The sequence below is a fragment of the Cricetulus griseus genome, chromosome 6 (assembly GCF_003668045.3).
Source record: "Cricetulus griseus strain 17A/GY chromosome 6, alternate assembly CriGri-PICRH-1.0, whole genome shotgun sequence".
NCBI lineage: Eukaryota > Metazoa > Chordata > Mammalia > Rodentia > Cricetidae > Cricetulus > Cricetulus griseus.
The window spans coordinates 13,595,608-13,615,850 of NC_048599.1; the positions used below are offsets into that span (position 1 = coordinate 13,595,608).

General features: G+C 49.2%; 1 protein-coding gene across 17 annotated transcripts in view; it reads left to right on the plus strand.

Moving 5' to 3' along the window:
* Window positions 1-20,243, plus strand: part of Zmynd8 (zinc finger MYND-type containing 8) — a 94,783-nt gene that overhangs the window by 57,876 nt on the left and 16,664 nt on the right. For 13 of the 17 annotated variants that reach the window (XR_004770607.1, XM_027423386.2, XM_027423393.2 and 10 more), the window contains 5 exons: window positions 4,266-4,406; window positions 9,847-9,999; window positions 12,838-13,347; window positions 16,616-17,011; window positions 19,347-19,537. Coding sequence is in view for 16 of the 17 variants with exons in the window: in XM_027423386.2 (XP_027279187.1) it covers window positions 4,266-4,406; window positions 9,847-9,999; window positions 12,838-13,347; window positions 16,616-17,011; window positions 19,347-19,537 (1,391 nt within the window). In the remaining variant the exon portion in view is untranslated. The remainder of the gene's footprint in view (window positions 1-4,265; window positions 4,407-9,846; window positions 10,000-12,837; window positions 13,348-16,615; window positions 17,012-19,346; window positions 19,538-20,243) is intronic. The other 4 variants (XM_027423398.2, XM_027423403.2, XM_027423394.1 and 1 more) reach the window with 1 other exon arrangement.

Genomic DNA, 20,243 nt, shown 5'->3' on the forward strand with positions numbered 1-20,243 from the left:
CAAGGTCAGAGGGCAACTTGCAGAGGTCAGGTCTCTGCTTCTTCATGTGGGTTCTGGGGGTTGAACTCAGGTCATCAGGCTGAATGGCAAGTGTCTTTGCCTGCTGCATCATCTCACTAACTCCAAATGCCATTTTTTCCCTTTGGGACGCTCGATATTCTAGAAGCAGATAAAGCTGTCTAAGCAGCCCTCTGCTCAGCAGGGAGCCTGCGGCTGCCATACTCCTGGATCCCGCTGCCTCAAACAGTAGTTTCTACACCAATCCCACCCCTTTATATGGCCGCTTGGGCGAACGGGGCGTCTTCAGCATTTGTCAGCTATTGCCAAAAGACCACAGTGAAAATGTTAATGTCTGCTGTGGTACTGTCCTGAGCCTGCAAAGCCCTCTGAGCTAATGGTACTTTGGTCTTGGCATTCCACCATGGGGTTGCTGTCAGGGAGGAGGGAAAGTGTTCTCACAGACTCTGTTTTATTGGGAAATCAATAGTTGTCATAAAGAGCTGTCCATGACAAATACTTAAGTCACTACTAACCCTCCCTCCTATGGCCAGCTCTCCTGAGGAGTTACACGGCATGCTATTAAGTTGAACCTCGGGCACTTCAGAGTCATGAAAGGGGAGGGGAGTGTGATTGACAGGTGAAAGGGGCAATTAAAGGCAGGGTTCTGTCTCATCTTGACCCACCCTCTGCTTCTGCTCCTGTGTACTGGTGTGTAGTGCCTCCCCAGATGGCATCCACACTTAAGATAAGAGTATTTGTGTTTCTGCTATGGCACTTGTGAGGTCAGGGGACACCCTGCTGGAGTCAGTTCTCACCGCCACTTAGGTCCCAGGAATTTAACTCAGGTCATCAGGTTTGGGGGCATCTTGCTGGCCCCAGGTGTTGCTCTTTTTGAGGCACTGCTCTTTTGTGTTTTGTTAAGGAAAGGCTACTCAGATTCGTGAGTGGTGTATGACCTGAAGGTCCCCAAACCCTGAACTAGAGGGCTCAAGCTTCCTGTCAGCTGCCTCTTGGTACAAATGTGGATGCAGTATGGCCACATTGATGCTATAGCTGAAAATTCAAATAATATGTGTATATGCCCAGCCTTTAGGTACTGGTTCATTTTGTGTGCATGCATGTATGTGTCCGTGTCCTCAAGCTTCCTTCTGTTGCTGTGATATATGGCACAAAAAATATACATAGAAATATAATCATAAAGCAATGGCCTGACATCTGATTTTTATCAAGCACAGTGTTGTCCTCTGGGTGTCTGCAGCTTTTATTATGCTTTCTTTTTTTTTTTTTTTTGAGACAGGGTCAGGGTCTTACTCTATAACCCTGACTGGCCTGGAACTCGATCTATAGACCAGGCTGGCTTTTTAAAAAATTAAAGATTTCTCTACATTTTAGTTTTGTGTGTCTGTGTACCACGTGCATGCTTGGTGCCTCTAGAGGTCAGAGAGGAAGGGCATCAGGTTCCCTGGAACTGGAGTTACAGATGGTTGTGAGCCACTTTATCTAGGTGCTGGGAACCAATCTGTGCAGTGGCACCTTTGCTGTTTTGTGTTGGCTTGAGGTACTGTTGCCTTTCACACTTGGGCCTCCTCCTCCTCCTTGCATCCCTGCAGGTCCAAGCAGAGCCCTGTTAGACCTGCTTATTTACTCAGTACACGGCTAGAGAAGCTTTGGTCTTTGATGCTCAGGGGCAGTACATTCCCTGGATCTTTTTCAGCTATCACAGAAGGCAGTGAATGAATTATTTAAAGCATTCTTGTAGTAGCGATTTTGTTGGTAATGCATACTTTCAAATGCCTCACTTGGGGCTGGCAGGATGTCTCAATAAAGTGATTGTCTTGTGTGCTTGGGTACCTGATTCATTGCCTGGAACCCATGTGAGAATGCCAGGCATGGTGGTGCATGCTTGTAATCCCAGTGCTGGGCTGGAGGCTGGGGTGGGTTCCTCAGCCTCCAGCTAGTCTAGCCTGTTTTGGGGGAGCTCTAGGCTAATGAGATGCCCTGTCTCAAAAAACAAATAAGCAAACTCTGGACAGCATGCTGGGCCCAAATACGCAATATTGTAGTCTGGTCACCATACACTTGTACACAAAACGTGCACACGTGTCCTGTCCCACAAGTGTGTTTGTACACATACACATGGCTCGTTTCTTCTCACTTCCCTTAACAAGAACACCAACTTGTGTTTGTTCCAATTTTATGGAATAGTGATTGCCCGCAGGGAAAGGAAGGCTGCCTGCCTGGTTTCTAGGCCAGGCAGTCTGCTAATCCCTATGGTAAAATGGACATAATATTTATAAAACTTCATTCTCAATGTTTGTTGAGCACTGGCCAAGAGACAGTGGACATGCATCTAATTGTTAGTCTGGTCCCTTCTCCAGAGGCAGGAAAGGATCTGCATTGCTCCATGATTCATACTTAGGTTTCTCAACTCAGGAGCGACATTTGAGAGCAGTTGCTAATTTCTTCTTTCTTATTATGTTTCAGGCTTAAATTTTTTAAGCGAATTTTAATTTATTTATTTTTATTTTATGTACTTTGCTGTCAGGTCCCCTGGAACTGGACTTACAGTTGTGAGCTGCCATGGGTTGTCTGGAAGAACTGTCAGTGCTCTTAACCACAGCCCTTTCTCCAGCCCCTTTAATAAGTTTTTATGTGTATGAACATATTGCTTGCATGTATGTAGGTATACACTAAGGGCACCATGTTCATGTATTGCCTGTGGGAGCCAGACGAGGGTGTCAGATCCCGTAGAACTGGAGGTACAGATGGATGTGTGAGTTACTGCTTGACTGCATTGGCCCAAGGAGTGTTGGATTCCCTGGAACCAGAATTAAAAATGGCCGTGATCAACCATGTGGGTGCTGAGAATGGAACCTGGGTCCTTTGTAAGGACAGCAAGTGTTCTTAACCTCTGAGCCACTTCTTTAGCTCCCAGATGGTAATTCTCCAGGGTGGGGATTTTTCCTGTCCATTGTAACCCTACAAGATATCTAGGTAGCAACCCACGTCCCTGGAATTGCCTGCATGTGTTGCCCAGTGTGTGCTGGTGAGGTTGGGGCAAGGACTGATTGAGGCCCCTGGTTTCCATGGTGAAAACCAAAGTCTAGGCAGGAAATAGGAAGTCACATCAAGAGCACTCGCTGACACCACACTTCCTGGATGCCTGGTACCCTAGACGCCATTGGCTGATTCAGTCCTCACTACAACCCAATGGGTGTGGGTGCTTCTCTCATCTCTCTGTCAGGCTGTCCCTGTCCCTCTCTCCAAGGGAGCTGCAGATACAGGCACCTTGCCTAAAGTCACATAGCTAATCATCAGAGGTTGGGATTTGAATCCTATATATCCACCTCTGATCGAGTCCAGGTCTCTCTAGTCAAATAATGCTTCCCCAGCCAAGGGAGCTTTCTTCTTCCTCAGGTCAGGCAGGTCTCACTGTGCAGTGCTTGCACAGGCTTGCAACCTGCCACATAACTGAGCATGGCCTTTGAACTCCTGGTTCTCCTGCACCTGCTGATTCAATGCTGGTATTACGGAAACACCACGCCTGGCCTATATTTTTATGCTCTGGTGTTGTCTAGTTTCCTCCGTTCTTGGGCAGCATCTCCTTAATTCAGGTCAATGAGTTCCCAGGAGCCATGCTGGGTGGTCCCAAAAATGTTTGAAGTAATGTGTGGAGATAACAGGTCCAGACTGGGTGGGTCCTTAGGAAGCTCTTAGCCCCTTTAAATCAATTGGCCAGTGGAGGAAAAGCCTCAGACAGGAGTCTCATGGTCTGTCCTTCCTGTCGGAGTTTGAACCTCACCAAGGAAGAAGATAATTTGCCAAAACCCCCTCTCCTCCCTGTATGTGGTACCCAGGTTGCTTTCATGTATCCTGAGAAACCTGAGCCAGGGGCTGGAGCTCCCTAGGGGATGGTCAGAGGCAGGTGCTGTGTGAGCTGCCCCTCAGGCTCCCCTCTAATGGCTGCCGTGCCTTTGGCAAGCCTGGTTCTAACCTGTGGTCTTGGATTGGGAGGGGCTTGCTCTGGGCACTGAGATTTACACCCGTGATAGAACTCTGTGTTTAATAGGCTGCCTGGCTCAACTGCCCTGTTGTTTGTTGACAACCCTTTGTTGGCAGTTCATGGCCACTCTCCCTGCCATATCACATCCAGGACACTGAGCTGCACTTGAATACCTTGTGCCTTCTCTCCTGTCCCCCAACCCCAAACCTGTGAGACCTGCTGATTTGTGAAGCTGGCTTCTAACCATGGCATGTTTTTCCAGCTTCCCCAGCCTCCACAAAGACAGGGCAAGCAGGGAGTCTTTCTGGCAGCCCGAAGCCTTTCTCTCCGCAAGCACCGACACCCATCATGACGAAGACAGACAAGACGTCCACTACTGGGAGCATCCTGAACTTGAACCTAGGTCAGTGTATGTTCAGATGTGTGTGTGTGTGTTTGGTGGCAGTGCCTGCTTTTGTGCTTTGTTCTTTTGTGAGTGGTTCTTGGCCATTGACCATGTAAGAGCTTTGGTGGATGCAGGTAAGGGGTGAACAGGAGGAAGGACCACGCTTGTTGGCTTGTTGGCATGCAAATGTGTTTTCCTACACATTATCCTGGGCTTGTCCTTACAAGTGATCCTTGGAAACCGTTTCCTTCTGTGTAAATATACATGACTGAGGTGAGTTTCATGAGTCTTACCATTACTGGATTGGGTGTTCTAATAATTTTTAAAAATTTTTCCTGTTTACTATTTTATGAGTGTGCTTGCCCAGTGTCTGTGGAGGCCAGAACTGGAGTTAGATGGCTGTAAGGCACCGTGTTTCAGTACTTGGAGCAGAACCAGGATCTGTTAGCAGTTAGTGCTCATAACCCCACAGTCATCTCTCTGGCTCCTTTTTTGTTTTTTTTTTTTGGGGGGGGGGTTGAGACAGGGTTTCTCTGTGTAGCTTGGGAGCCTATCCTGGCACTTGCTCTGGAGACCAGACTGGTCTTAAACTCACAAAGATCCGCCTGCCTCTGCCTCCCTAGTGCTGGGATTAAAGGCGTGTGCCACCAACGCCCGGCTGTTTTTTGTTTTTTAATATTAATTTTTGTCTCCTGAATTACTACTGGCTTTTATGCCTACTAGCTTTGGATTGGCTATTTTATTTCTTTACACCTTTTGAAGATCAGACCTAGCACTCTGTGTATGCTAGGCAAATGGTCTACCTCTGAGCTACATCTGCAATCCCTTGGCCTTTTGAGACAAGGTTTGGCTGTGTCTTTGAATTTGCCTTCTTGTAGCTCAGGCCTGCCCTGGATCTTAAGTGCCTCATGTCTTTAGCTCTCATTTGTTGATTATAGGCACATACCACCCACTGGGCCTGGCTCCAGTTGGTATGGGTGTGTGGAGAGAGAGAGAGAGAGAGAGAGAGAGAGAGAGAGAGAGAGAGAATATGAGTGACAGGGCCTACCCATGTAGTTCTAGCTTGCAGTTAATTTCCTACACATTCTAGGGAACAAGGGGCAAAAGGTGAGAGTCCTGGGGTCTGTAAACTTGCCTGACATGTGCCTGTAGCTCCTGTTTTGCTGGGTAATTGAATACTGCCACCTTGTGGTTGGAGGCTGGAGGTGCAGCTAAGTATCCAGTGCTTATGAGCACCTTGACAGAGGATGACACAGCCCCATGGATCCTGAGGTTGAGAGCTGGGGTTAGTGTTCAGAAGGAGCAAGGCCCTGGGCCACTGGAGCAGGTAGGGATCCATAAAAGGAAGGGCAGAAAGGAAGCATCTCCAGGGGTTTGTGATGCCCTGGAGACCTTGGGACAGAACATTTCGGGTGGTGGGGAGGCCACCCAGGTGCAGCACCCGGTGTGTGAGTTCTCAGCACCATCCTAGCCCATGCCACCTGCAGTGCCATTGCAGATGGTGGCTCAAAGAGCTGTATAGGTGGTTTGGATTTCTCAGGGTGACAGGGCTGGAGGCCACCAGGGACAGTCCACCTCTGTCTGTGCCACCTACCTGCACGGTGGCTGGAGTTGGACAGTCGAAGTCCTTCTAAGACTTCACTCAGAACCACCAGCTGGTTCCTCTATTGATTCAGAATGGAGCCACTTGCTGTCTTGGGGACATTTGTTCTAGGAAATGGGGTTTCTTTTCACGGCCGCCTCCCACCTTCACGCTGTGAACAGAGGCACTAAGTGGAGGCGTTCTCACAGTGACATTTCCTGTCTGCCAATCATGCCTGGCAAGAACAGTTCCTTCTGTGAACCAGGGGCCCCTGGGCATCCTTGTAACATCGCGGGTCTTTGAAGCTTGGCCAGATAGGTGGTGTAACAGTGGGTGGCTCAAAAGGTGGCTCCAGGGAAGCCACCCCATAATTCCTTATGGGATACATGCCTCATCTCTGCCAGTGGGGGCAAGAACATTGGGTACACGGATGGGTTCCTGGGATGAAATTTCAATGTCACAGCGGGATGCTCTGTGGGGACCCAGGATAGCACTGTGTAGGGGTGGGAAGGCTGAAGGGCAGAAGGGAATGTTACAGGATTCTGCATTAGTCCTCTGCCCATGTGACATGTGATCCAGAGTGCTAGAGGCTGATGGTGAGATTATTGTCCAACAAAGTGGGCATCTACTTAAAACAGCACACAGAGAAAGCCAAATTAGATAAATGTCAGACAGACCAGCAATTGCCTGGGTTTGACTCCACATTTTGGAGTGGATTATTCCTTTTCCTTTTTGAGGCAGGGTCTCACGATGTAGATGTGGCTGGCATCAAACTCTGCCTGCCTCTGTCTAAAGTGCTGGGATAAACAGCATCTTTCTCTCTCTCTCTCTCTCTCTCTCTCTCTCTCTATATATATATATATATATATATATATATATATATATATTTTCATATACTCATACCTGTGTGGAGGTCAAAGGACAGCTTGGGGAGTTGTTCTTTCCACCATTCAGGTCCTAGGGCTAGAATGCCAGTTGTTAGGTTTGGAGGCAGGTGTGTTTGACTCTTGAGCTCTTTCGGGACCTTTTCTCTCTGGTTTTTTTTGAGGCAGGTTGTCATATAGCTCAGCCTGACCTGGAACTCACTATTTACCCAAGGCAGGCCTTGAAATTTTGACTCTCCTGCTTCTAGACTCCTGCTTGTTCTTGTCTCAGAGGGAATGGAGCAGCCCAGCAGGTTGGCAGTCTTGACAATGCCTTGTGTGTCCTTGTCCTTTGGTGATGCTGATAGCCGTGGGAAGAGCATTGCTGTAGTTCTGCTGGCACATCCCTCTCCTTCCCTTTCCCCTAGGTGGCATTGCTTCTTGCTTTCCATTTCCTTTATGTGTCTGTACTTTTGTTTCTCAAGGACATGGGTGCCCCTGACTGGGGGTGGTGGGACAGGGTTTTTATTAGCCCTGAACCAGTACACCCCACCACTGTGCCTTTCCTGAGCCCCATGTCATCAGTGGCAAGGCCAAGAACCTCATATACCTCCCCTATCCCCTCCTCCCCACACCACGGCTCCCTGGCTCTACCCCTGGTTCCCTTTTCTTAGAAGGGGTTGTCTGCGGGAATCTTCACAATCCCATTTGTGGGTAATCTGGAGCCTTCATCCTCACTGATGGACACAAGGTTGGTGTCTCTTTCGATACTGAAAATAGCTGCAATGAAGACATTTCTGCCCATGTGGGAGGGAAATCCGTAGAAATGAAAGGCAGGGCCATAGGCCTCATGGGCTTGACATTTGGAGATAGTTGCCAAGTTGCCCTGTGAAGTTGCTCGGTTTCATGCTCCCTCGCAGAAATGTGTGCCATTCTGTTTCTAGCATGGCTGTTTTCCTTCCTGGTTTCCATTTATAGCTGGAGCTGTCTTTATGTCAGCCAAAATGTTTAAAACGCTGGCAGCAAGCAGGGAGCTGGAGCCGCTCCCGGTATAGAAGGGCAGGGGTGGACGTCCCTGTGGTGAGGGAGAGACTGGGCAGGGGTGGACGTCCCTGCAAATGAGGGAGACTGCTTGCTTTCTCCCTACAGAGGAGAGTCCAAATCTAGCCAGCACTCCAGGACTGATTATATTTGGCTTACATCCCCAGAAGCCTGTTCTTAGCCCTGATCCCAGTGCTCATGCATTGATACTAATAATAATGGTTTGGATAAATATTAGTTTGTTGGTCAGGGAAGCCTAATTTGGTAAAACGGGAGACAATTTTGGATTATAGTATTACAATGTTAACTCTTTGAGTCATAGGCACACATAGTAGTCCAGGGTGCCCTGTTTGCTATATAGGTCAGGCTGGTCTTGAACTTGTGGCAATCCACCTGCGTTGGTTCAAGTTAAGGAGAGTGTCTACTCAGACACATGCAATTACACACCTCAGGCCAGCTCTGCCTCCATGCCTGTGACATGGGCTCACAGCCATTAAAGCAAACAGTGTTTCATTTCCTCACAGAGAAGATAGGTCTTATATTTGGTTCTCACCATCAGCAACCCTTAGTGCCCAGCTTTCCTCCAAGCCACCTGAGGCAGGGTGTAGGGACTAACTTTCCATTTTGTTCTCTGGTAGATTAAATCAACGTTCCCTCCCCATCCCTGAATGCCCCTGAAGCATGCCTGTGTGTGCTCACAAGAGCACATGTAGAGGAAGCCATGAAGATGAATGCTAGGTCCAGAAAGCAGGGGGGGGGGACTTGCCCCTTCCAAATCCCTTCCAGACTATTCTGGCTGATCCTGGTTGCACGGAAGAATACATGTGCACACACAGACAGTGGGCTGCTTGTCTTGACTTGCAAATGTTGTATCTCCACTTGCTATGAGCATTCCTTCCCTTCCTTCTAGAATCCTGAGGTGAATGTGTGTTGTGGTCTCGTGGGTTTGGGGGGATGGTCTCACAGTGGGGGCCTTTGTTGTGGTGCACGACTTGGAGTTGTTTGGCACTTCTGTCTATGTGTGGGTTGGCAGGGGTTTTCGGGGGCTGCCTGATGTTAGAGAATGCTGTGCCGTGGGAAGGGTATGTATGATCCAGGACAAAACCAAAGTGGAACTGGTGAAGACCTTGATAGTCCTTCCTGTCCAGCTCTCAGGTTACTTCAGAATGACCTCTATAATAGCAGTGGAGGCCTGCACCTGAGGTGCGGCTCCAGTGGGAGCTGCCTCAGAATTGGGGTCTCTGTCACTGATAGAGGATTCTGACCCACATTTGGAATCATCTGGAGGGATGTGGTGGGGAGCTGGCCAACTGAAGGACGTTTAGAGCCACCTGCCTTCATTTCCTTCTCTCCTCCCCCGTACTGCTGGGCACTGAGGAGGGGTAGGAAATAAACAGTGAACTCACCAGCCCTTAGAAATCTGGTCTAGCTGGTCCTACAGCCAGACCTTGGCAGAAGTAGTCAGGGGACTTGAGACCTGAATGTCAGGCCGAGGAACTTACTTGAAGTTCTTACTTGAAGACATTTCGGTCCAGGTCAGTACCACTGCCTCTCCCCGCCCACCCTAGGTACTGGCAACCGAACTAGAAAGGACATGTCTGTCTTTGTTGTTCAAGCCTCGGCCAGGCTGGCTGGGGAATGCTCCCGGGGTGCCATGCCTCTGGCTGGAGGAAAGCTGTCTCCACACTCCCGTGTTTCCCTGTTGTTGTCTGAGGTTTCAATGATTCTTAGCAGCTTTCTCAATGCAGCTGAGCTGTACAAATGTTACCGCCAGCTGGAACAGGCATTTTCAGGGGGAGGTAAGCCTACCATGTGTTTCCTGTTACCCTCCCCAGTGCCCTGGCAGCTGGGCATATATATTCTTTTGGTTGAATGATGAAAACATTGTTTAGCATCCTGCTCACCTGAGTGGTGGGCGGTGCTTGCTATCCCCACATGTCTGTTCTGACGAGGGTGTGGCCGTGTCTTCCAGATCGAAGCAAAGCCGAGATGGACTTGAAGGAGTTGAGCGAGTCGGTCCAGCAGCAGTCAGCCCCCGTTCCTCTCATCTCTCCCAAGCGGCAGATTCGAAGCCGGTTCCAGCTCAACCTGGACAAGACCATAGAGAGTTGCAAAGCACAACTAGGTGCGTCCCCCGACTCTGTGGGTACCATTCTTGAAGATGCACCTGGATAGAAGAAGGCGTGGCTCGCTGTGATCTCACCAGCTGCCTTGACCTCCCTCTGTTTGGCTAGTTAGACTGCACTGCATTTTCTACTTCAGATTTGCTAGTTGCTTTTCCAAAAGGGCCTTTTGAATTCAGAGGGCATTCTCCAGCTGAGGTGGCCTGAGAATTTCAGGTGTGAATGTGAAAGCACTGGATGTGTTTCTCGCCAAACTCAATGATGTCACAGCTTTGTTCTTAAAAGGGTCCAGCCTTCCCCACCCACCTCACCTTCTGATTGCTTTTCTGGTGGCTGGCCTCCTTTCTTGCCCCAAAGAAAGAGAGGACCTTGGGTGGTGGTCCCTGCCCTGCCCTGCCCTTTATGGAAGCTTCTAAATAGAGTGATCATCTTACGGGGTTTGCCTTCTCTGTGGAAGCTGGTTTTTTGAGACAGGGTTTCTCATGGCTGTCCTGGCACTCACTCTGTAGACCAGGCTGGCCTCAAAACTCACAGAGATCTGCCTGCCTCTGCCTCCTGAATGCTGGGATTGAAGGCGTGCATCACCACCACCATCTCCCTCTGGCTGGGAAGCTAGCTGGTTTTTGTATACACAGCATATGGTCTGGGATAGTGGTTGAGGATAGTAAGTTAATCCAGGGGTACTGATGAAGAAGTGATGGATAGTAGGGCCCCAGGAGCCAGGGTCATCCTGAAATGAGGTCTTCGGTGGCAGTGGGTGCCCAGGATCCTTAAGTGAGAAGGGAGTGGTAATTAGGGTCTGTCTGAGGATGACTGGGAATATTGCCGAGTTCTCGGCCTTTTAGGACCAATGCTCTGGCTTTGCCAGTCTTGGCCACCATCCTCCACAGGGCAAGTAAGGAAATGGGTGATAGGGAAAAGCGAGAAGGGAGATTTACTCACTGTGGCTGCACTGGGAAGAGGAACAAATAAGTGGGCCCTGATAGGAGGTTTAGGTTTCAATAGAGGGCCAGAGGTGTGCATGCCATACCTACTCAGTCCTGGTCAATGTGGTCCTCCTGTCAGTGCCCCATCATTGTCACAGCTCTTGGGAGATGTGCTGACGTGTGTTAGAATAATGCGAAATCTCTTTCCTATGGACAAGTTCCTCTGGTTGGGTACCAGGCATCAGCCTTCCCTTCATGAAGTTGCTGGGCAAATGACAATGTTTCGGGGACCATTAATAGTGAGATGGCACAAGGGTCCCCTTTAAGTTGTTTCCCACCAGCACTATGGCTCTCCTTGTTAAGGTAGCTGTCCCGGTAGGACAGGGAGGCAGGAACTGAGGTCAGCCATTTTGGTTGCCTTGCTTGCAGCCTTCCATGAAGGCTCTACTATTGCTATTAAGAATTTTCCTATTTCATTTTACCAGCCCCCTCCTGGACCCACTATGCCCTGCTGAGCCCTGTGTCTGGATTGTTCTGGGAGTATAATCATCCCCTGCTCCATTTTAACAGACGAAAACTCTGAGGCTTAAGAGTGGGTGATTTAAGCCGGGCGTTGGTGGTGCACGCCTTTAATCCCAGCACTCGGGAGGCAGAGGCAGGCGGATCTCTGTGAGTTCGAGGCCAGCCTGGTCTCCAGAATGAGTGCCAGGATAGGCTCCAAAGCTACACAGAGAAACCCTGTCTCGAAAAAAAAAAAAAAAAAAAAAAGAGTGGGTCATTTTCCCAAGGTCCCACAGATAACAGTTCCTGTGCCCTGTGCTGAATGCTTGCCTACCGCTAATACACGCCTCTGACTGCACCTTCGTTTCAGACCTCATGTTTTCATGGTTGTTGGACCCTGGGGAGTCCAATACTGTTCCCCAGCAACTTTGCTGACCAACTGCCTGTGTCTTGGCTCTTCATGGCTCTTGCCCTTCCTGAGTTTTTCTTTGATGTGTCCAGGCCATTGCACTGGAGTGAAGGCAGTATGAAGAATTGACATGGTTTTCATTCTTTTGGGTTTATTTGTTCTTATTTGCCTACTGCCTGAGCTGGAAGCATACATGTACCTTGTGTGTGTGTGTGACACCTGCTATTCTGTCTCCTTTGATGAGCATAGACAGGTGTAGTTTTCTCTTGCCCCTTGGCAGCGGAAGGACAATGCATTCACATGAGCACCTGAGGCTCTGCAGGCGCACAGGGGGCCAGCTAGAAGGCTGGGCTCCAGGTTATCTGGACACCTGCCTCCACTTAAGGGGTGCAGCAGATTCCACCCTTGCCTGTCTGCTGCTTGCTGCTCGCAGATCCCACAGAGGGTGGTTCCCATGCTGTGTGCACAGAGCCACTACCTTGAGGCCTATGAGAAATTTTTTGGTTGTGACTTGGGTAGAGAATTCTAATTAAAACAAAACAAAAAGACAATGCATACAGGTAAGCCAGTGCTGCCCAGATGGTTAAGTATAAGGGAAGATATACATGGGCCGAGCAGTGGCTGCCATGCTAAGGCTCTGGCCTTCTGGAGCCCTAGACACAGGCAGAAGCCTGCCTGTTCACACTTGGGTGGAGTGCTGGGTCAGGAGCCTAGGCTTCTTGTTTGGTACCCAGTAGATTTAATTTGTGCGTAGACAAGGGCTTCTCTGGGCCCTTATTTTAATGGCTCCCCCATCTCCTCATCAGTCAGTGCTGCAGACTTGACATAAACCTGGCAGTCCGTAGGTCTGTCCTGTCCCTGCTTTTCTTGGATCTTGATTGTACCCCCATGCCCCCTTTCTAGCTGTCCCCATTAAGATGGGGATGCCACTTGAAGGGTGGGAGTGTGTATCCCTCCTGTCTTTCTTGCATAGCTAAGCTGTGCTGGTTTCTTTTTGTCCTTAGGCATAAATGAGATCTCAGAAGATGTTTACACAGCCGTGGAGCACAGTGATTCGGAGGATTCCGAAAAGTCAGAAAGCAGCGACAGTGAGTATGTCAGCGATGAGGAACAAAAGCCCAAGAATGAGCCAGAGGAACCTGAAGACAAAGAGGGGAGTCGGGTGGACAAAGAGGCCCCCGGTATAAAAAAAAAGCCAAAACCTGCAAACCCGGTAGAAGTCAAAGAGGAAGTGAAAAGTAACTCTCCAGCCAGTGAGAAGGCAGACCCTACACCCGCCAAGGACAAGGCAAGCCCGGAGCCTGAGAAGGACTCAGTAGAGAAAGCAAAGCCATCTCCTCACCCCACAAAGGACAAACTGAAGGGAAAAGATGACACGGATTCCCCCACAGTGCATTTGGGCTTGGACTCCGATTCAGAGAGTGAACTTGTCATAGATTTAGGAGAAGATCCTTCTGGGCGGGAGGGTCGCAAAAACAAGAAGGAGCCCAAGGTGCCCTCACCTAAGCAGGACGGTAAGCTACACACACAGCCTGTAGACTGTAAATTTTGTTTGGTGTTGATCAGACTCAGGACCTTGTGCTCTACCACTGAGCTATTACACCTGGTATTTGTGCGATTGCCAAGCCCAGTGTGACAGGGAGTGTCTCGGCCCCCAGCTTCTACAGTGGGAGCCATGGCCTGCACATGGGCCTGCTTGATCCTCAGCACAGAAAAGTTCCACGGTCACTGGTAGCTGCTTCTTATAAAGTTGATTTTGGCCTTAGGTCTGCCTGCTTAAGGTTTTACGTGGTTGAATTGGACCTGGAATTATATAGCCAAGGATGGCTTTGGATTCTCCCACCTCTACCTCCCTTGTGACAGACCACTATATACATACACACACACACAACTGAGCTACATGCCCCCTCCAGTAAACTTCCTTTTTAATATTCAGACATTTGGGTGGGGCTCAGGGATCAAGGGCTCTCTGAGTAGAAAGATCTAGAGGAAGCTTCCCCTTCTCTTGTGCCCTGCACGGGCAGATATATTTTCCTACTAGAAGTAGAATCCATTAGGGGTTGTGGGGCATTGAAAATGGAAGAGACCTTGGTCAGCACCCTCTGGGCAAGATAGTCTGTCCTATGTGCATTGAATGTACCTGAACCAATTCTTTGTCCCTTTCAGTGAAAGTGGTCTAGGTGCAACTCTGGCCTTTAGCCACTAGATGGCAGGAGCACTTGCCTATCAAACATGCCTGTCCCTTTTAGGCAAAGCCTTCCGCCCTGAGGATCACCTGAATCTTTTCAGGCTTGTTGCTATTGTGATGAGCAGTCTGGGCCAGCACCGTCGGCAGTGGGCATGCTGGCGACTTCCCCAGAAGGAGTTGAGTAACAGCAAGTTTTTGGCTGGCCAGAGGACTCCAACGTCATTCAGCTAGGGCCCTGGAATGACTTAAGTACATGGTACAGGGTAGCCTTCAAGCTGGGTGTACTTGGTGAGGTACAGAGGGGTGTCATTTTGCACTGTGCTTAGTTTCTAACAGGAGCCAACTTCTCATCGTAACCCAGGAGTAAGGTATGACCATGTCCCCCACATTCTTGTAGCCTGGTGGCCTAAGGCAAGTCTTTGCTGTGCCCTGAGAGCCTTTTCCCTGTGGGGTGCCCACCTGAGGAGTCTGGAACCTCAGCTCTTAATCGAGACAGATTTCTGTGACCAAGGAAGAAGAAATGAGATACCTGTGCTGGGGAGGGGGTGAGGTGGAGAGGGCAGGGGATGTTCAAGCTGCCGCTTAGGCCAGTTGAAGGCATCAGAGTGCCGCCTGGGGTAGAATGGAGGTAGAGAAGTGCACACACCTGTAACTTCCTCCGTGTGAGGCTCACACTCCTGTGATGCTTAGAATCTCCCATTCTTTCTGATAGAGGCTTTTTGTGCTTGTGTGTGTGTGTGTGTGTGTGTGTGTGGGCCGAAGGATAACTCATGTCATTATTCATGGTGGCAACTTTCTTTACCCACTGAGTCACCTTGCCAGCCCCCAAACACATCTTGATTGACTTACTGTTTGCTCTGGCTTTGGGGAAATGTTTTATATACAAATAAATACTAAGGTAGGCATGATAATGCACTTGGAGGTAGAGACCAGTGAATAAGGAGCTCAAGGTCAGCCTCGGCTTCTTCAGACCCTGTCTCAAACAGAACAGACCAAAGAAAACCCAGACTGTCCCAACTTCGGGGCAATCACAGACAAGAGTTTCCATTGCAGTTGTGAGCTTCTTAGCAGGGAAAGCAAAAAGAGAAGCATGGTTCCTTAACAGAGATCAGATTTTTTTTTCAGAAAATCAAAAGCATTCTTGCAGAGCTATTCCTGGTTTTGATGTCTGAAGGAAACTCCCGCAGACCCAGAAAACCCTAAGTGGATGGTAGAAAATTGAGTTAAAGATGGTTCTAGAACACAACACAATCAAGAGTAACTTTCCAAGGGTTGAGGCAAAACTTACTTCTGTCAACTAGAGTCCCCAAGATGCCCCTTGATGGACAGAAGGATGGATGGATGGCGGATCCCGGTGCTACTAGTGTGATGACAGCCATGTTCCTTCCCTCTGGTGCCTCCCGAAGTGGAGGGCTTCGTGGAATGCAGCCACTCTTCAACCCAGGGTCCAGTGTAGAGTGCAGATGCAGACACAGCTTTCACCCCTGGAAAATTCCCCAACTACCCACCACTGGGTGTTACCACCCTGACAGGGCTTTTAGTTAGTCCTTATAAATGCAAAGCTCTGTCCTTTGGTTTATTAACTTAATGGGGCTGGTAGGCAATCTGCATTTCATTTGAGTGATGGGTTATTTGTGCTGGGTTCTTTAAAGGACAAATGAATTCTAACCACCACACCCCAAATACGAGAACTCTCCCCATTGAAGAAACAACTGAAGGAATTTCTGGAATTTGTCCCATTGAAGAAATGTCCGGTCTCTTGATAGCCCCAAGTCATAGCCTTAGGAAACACTGCAGGAGCACTTGTCTCTTTCCGCTCCAGGTTTTTTTTGTTTTTGTTTTTGTTTTTTTTGGGGGGTGTGGGGGTTTGGAGACAGAGTTTCTCTGTGTAGCTTTGGAGCCTATCCTGGCACTTGCTCTGGAGACCAGGCTGGCCTCAAACTCACAGAGATCGCCTGCCTCTGCCTCCCGAGTGCTGGGATTAAAGGCGTGTGCCACCAACGCCTGGCAAAATTACAAAATTAAATCGTTTAAGACTTAAACTTGTCAATTACACAATAGGAAATCCAGTTTTGTGTGCTATCCATGAGGGCCATGGCAGGAGCATCTAGAATGCAAGTTGTAGCTGGACTATCTGAAGGGCAGGATGTCCAGGCTGATGTGTTGGGGGAAGGGTCTCAGGCCTGGGGCTGGATTCCTTTGTTAAGTGTCTAGGCAGCCCTTCCCAGAGACTTTGTCTAGGATTAAATTAGATTAGGTGTTGTAAGCGTTGACAATCAGGGCCATCTAGTCTTAGAGTCCACATCCTGTTGGCTTTCTAGCCTAGGGTTTCTCCTCTCTGGCGGGGCTGCTCCTGTGCTGTACCAGTGCTTATGGCTGCTCCGCAGGGGGCTGGGTCTTCACCTCTTTTTTTTTTTTTTTTTTTCCCCCAAAAGGCTTATTAACACATCGTGATCTGTGATGTGAGCATCCTCTTAATAAGGCTGTTCTTGTCCTTGGACCTCCAGGGGCTTTCTGGGTTTGACCCAAGACCCAAGTCCCTGCTCAAGATTTCAATCCCGTTTCTGCTTGTTTCCATGCCTGCCTGGCTGTAGCTATAGGTAAACTGCCACCATCCACTGCAGCAGGCAACCAGTCTCCCCCCGAGACGCCGGTGCTCACCCGCTCAGCCACCCAAGCACCCTCGGCGGGAGTCACTGTGGCCGCCACCACCAGCACCATGTCTACTGTCACTGTCACGGCACCGGCCACCGCCGTCACCGGAAGCCCAGTGAAGAAGCAGAGGCCGCTCTTACCGAAGGAGACTGCCCCAGCGGTGCAGCGGGTCGTGTGGAACTCATCAAGTAAGTTTCAAACGTCCTCCCAAAAGTGGCATATGCAGAAGATACAGCGCCAGCAGCAACAGCACCAGCAGCAACAGCAGCAGCAGCAGCAGCAGCAGCCTCACTCTTCCCAGGGGACAAGATATCAGACCAGACAGGCCGTGAAAGGTACCTCGCCCCCTTCTCTTCTCTGGGGCGCCCCACACCCTTTTTTGCCACATTAACAGGAGATAAAGCCACCGCTCTTTAATTTTACCTCTCATTCCTGTGTGTGTCATGGTCATTGCGGGCCTTATGCACCCCATCTGGTGTCATTTTTTTTTTTTTTAAACTGGCTTGCTGTTTGCCGTTCGCTTGAATTTTTGTTTTATTTAAGATGTTTGTTTTTTCATTTTATAAGTGATACACAAGCCCCCTCCCTACAGAGGAGACAGAATCCGCACGAAGAACTTTGAATGCTAAATGTGGCCCGTTCACTGTTGATGTCATCGTTCACCTTTCTGTGACAATCTTGAGTAATTGTTGTGAAAACCCTTCCCCAGTGCATGCGTACACATATGTTTTTATACCATAAAAATTTCCTTTTTTTCCTTTTTTTTTTTAGAAGCAAAAATGGTACCATTCTTGACCCCCCTTTTTTTTTTTCCTCCCACCCATCAGCATGTTTTAGAGGTCTGTCTGTGTCTTATTCTCTTGGACTGCTGCGTAGTATTCCCTAATTTATTTAAAACAGCCCCATGCTATTGGAGATTTAGGATGCTTTCAGGTTTTTCCCCACGATAGCTATGCTGCAATAAATAGAACTTTGTGTAATACGTCTGATGAGATTGAGTGACCCTGTTGTCACTTTTGGCAAGGTTTATAGAGCCTGAGAAGTGGGCAGTGACGAGGCTTCCCATGTAGAAGATTGCTACCATGCAATGGAGCTGCAGTCAACTCTACCCTTGATGCTGGAGGCCTGTCTGTCCCAGTTGAATAGCTGATGGGCTCAGCCCAAGTGTGGGTCTGGATTTGTAGCAGTACCCAGATTTGGGAGCTGTATTCTGGGCCTGGTTCCTGAGGGAAAGGAGCCTGAGGGAAAGGACCCACCCTTTCCCCAGTGTCCCCTCTATCAAAGCTCCCCGCAGTGAGGAAATTTCACAGAGCTGGTATGAGGCCTGTCCCAGGGATACCTACAGGGGTTCAAGACCAAGGCCTGAAAAACTGCACAGGTCAAGATTGAGCTGGGTTGATGCTGGGCATGGAAGCTAGTTGAGCCAAGCTGGGATTGCGGTCACACCCCTTGTTGGATTCTGTCTCCATAGAGGTGTCCCTGCAGGCCGGATAGGGGAGTGCAGCATTCTGACCTGCTGGCGGTTAGAGGTCTCAGCTTTCAGAGAGTCACTCCTGTGTTGGTCGGATCAGTAAAGTTTAGTTTAATTGGCCATGTGGTGGTTGCACACACCTTTAATCCCAGCACTCGGGAGGCAGAGGCAGGCGGATCTCTGTGAGTTGGAGACCAGCCTGGTCTACAAGAGCTAGTTCCAGGACAACCCCCAAAGCCACAGAGGAAACCCTGTCGCCGAAAACAACAACAAAAAAAGTCGTTTAACTGGTGAGGGCTGGTTTTAATCAGCAATACACCGCTGCAGCTGTATTCACCGACTTTGATCAGTGAAGCACTCCTGCACCACCCATTCATTAAAATGGCCAAGCATTGGTTTTAATCACTCATAGCAAGCATATCACACTTCTGGCCACAGTGGCAAAGACTGACTTTAATGAGTTGCGATACTGTTTTGCCACCAATGAAAGTGGTAGGTGTTGATTTTAATGAGTACTGTGCTGTTGGGCTTTTGAAGTTGTTGGGTCACAGGTATAGTTCAGTCTTGGAACGCTTGCCCAGTAGTGTTCAGTGTTCTCAATGCTGCAGAACTCCGAAAATGTCAAGGCCTGAGTGCTGGACTAATATTCCCTTCAGTGGAAGTGGTGGGAAGTGATTTTAATTAGCAGAGCACTGGTGCTGCCCTGCCTGAGAAAGGAGTCCAGTGTGACTCATACAGGGGTGCCTGGTATAGTTGAAGGAGGCACCTCAGAGACAGGAAAATTAAATATTGTAAGAGAGCAGACATGTCTGTGTGAAGCTGTCTGGTTTTGCCACTGGACGGTCAGGCAAACTTTTAACTTTTCATAGAGAAGGGAGACAGTGTCCCCACATCTTCAGATACTGGCTGTGGTTTTGGTAACCTGACTGCTCAAGACTGGATTAACTCATCTAAGCTGTACCTCTAATTGACCTCTTAGAGATGCTTGCATTTGCTCAAGTCTTTGTAGTCCAAGGTTAGGGCCTAGTTGAGAAGAGAGTTCAGAGGAGCCTGGCTCTGGCTTAGTCAAGGTGAGACACTGGCATTCATAGTGCAAAAGTTGCCTTTGGTTACGTGAAGAGTTCCCTTTCTTAGCCCAGCTGTGTGCTGGGTCGAGCTTCCTGACATGGGTAGGGTGACCGGACCCTTTGCTTTCTTAGCTGTCCAGCAGAAGGAGGTCACCCAGAGCCCATCCACTTCTACCATCACGCTGGTGACCAGCACTCAGCCCGCAGCTCTGGTCAGCAGTTCTGGTTCTGCAAGCACCCTGGCATCCGCTATCAATGCTGACCTGCCCATCGCCACCGCCTCAGCCGACGTGGCCGCCGACATTGCCAAGTACACCAGCAAAGTGAGTGAGTGGGTATTGCTGTGGTTGTGGTCTGATTCCTGGGCCATGACTTTGGTGCTTTGTAAAAAGGCTAAGTTGCTGGCATTACAAGAGGCTTTGTTTGTTAGTTTGGCATTACAAGTTAGTTTGTCTGTTTCTTATTTTTTCATGTGCTACCAGTGGTCAGAAAATATGCCACGAAAATACTCTACCCTCGAGTTATATTCCCAGCATTGTTCTTTTATTTTGAGCCAGGGTCTTCCTCTGTAGTCTAGGCTGACCTTGAAGGACTCCTAAGCATCTGGGATTGCAGGTGTGCCACCATGCTCCTCCCCGCCTTAGGTTAGTTCTTGATTTGTCCTGGGGAGGTGTGAACAGATGTCTGTTGGCACCAAGAAAGGCACCAACAACAGACCGGAGAAGCCCTTGCTAGGTGGACCTGTGAGTTTGTAAGGGTTGGGTATAGGGATGGGAGTGACTCAGGCCGCTAACTGCATCATTCAAAAATTGGCAGGGATGAAGAAATTGCTTCCCTGCACCTTGTGTTGCTTTTTGTTTGGTTTTGTTTTCAAGACAGGTTTCTCTGTAACAGCTCTGGTATCCTGGCACTCGCTCTGTAGACCAAGCTGGCCTTGAGCTCACAGAGATCCGCCTGCCTCCGCCTCTGCCTCTGCCTCTGCCTCCCGAGTGCTGGGATTAAAGGCGTGAGCCACCAACGCCCTGCTGC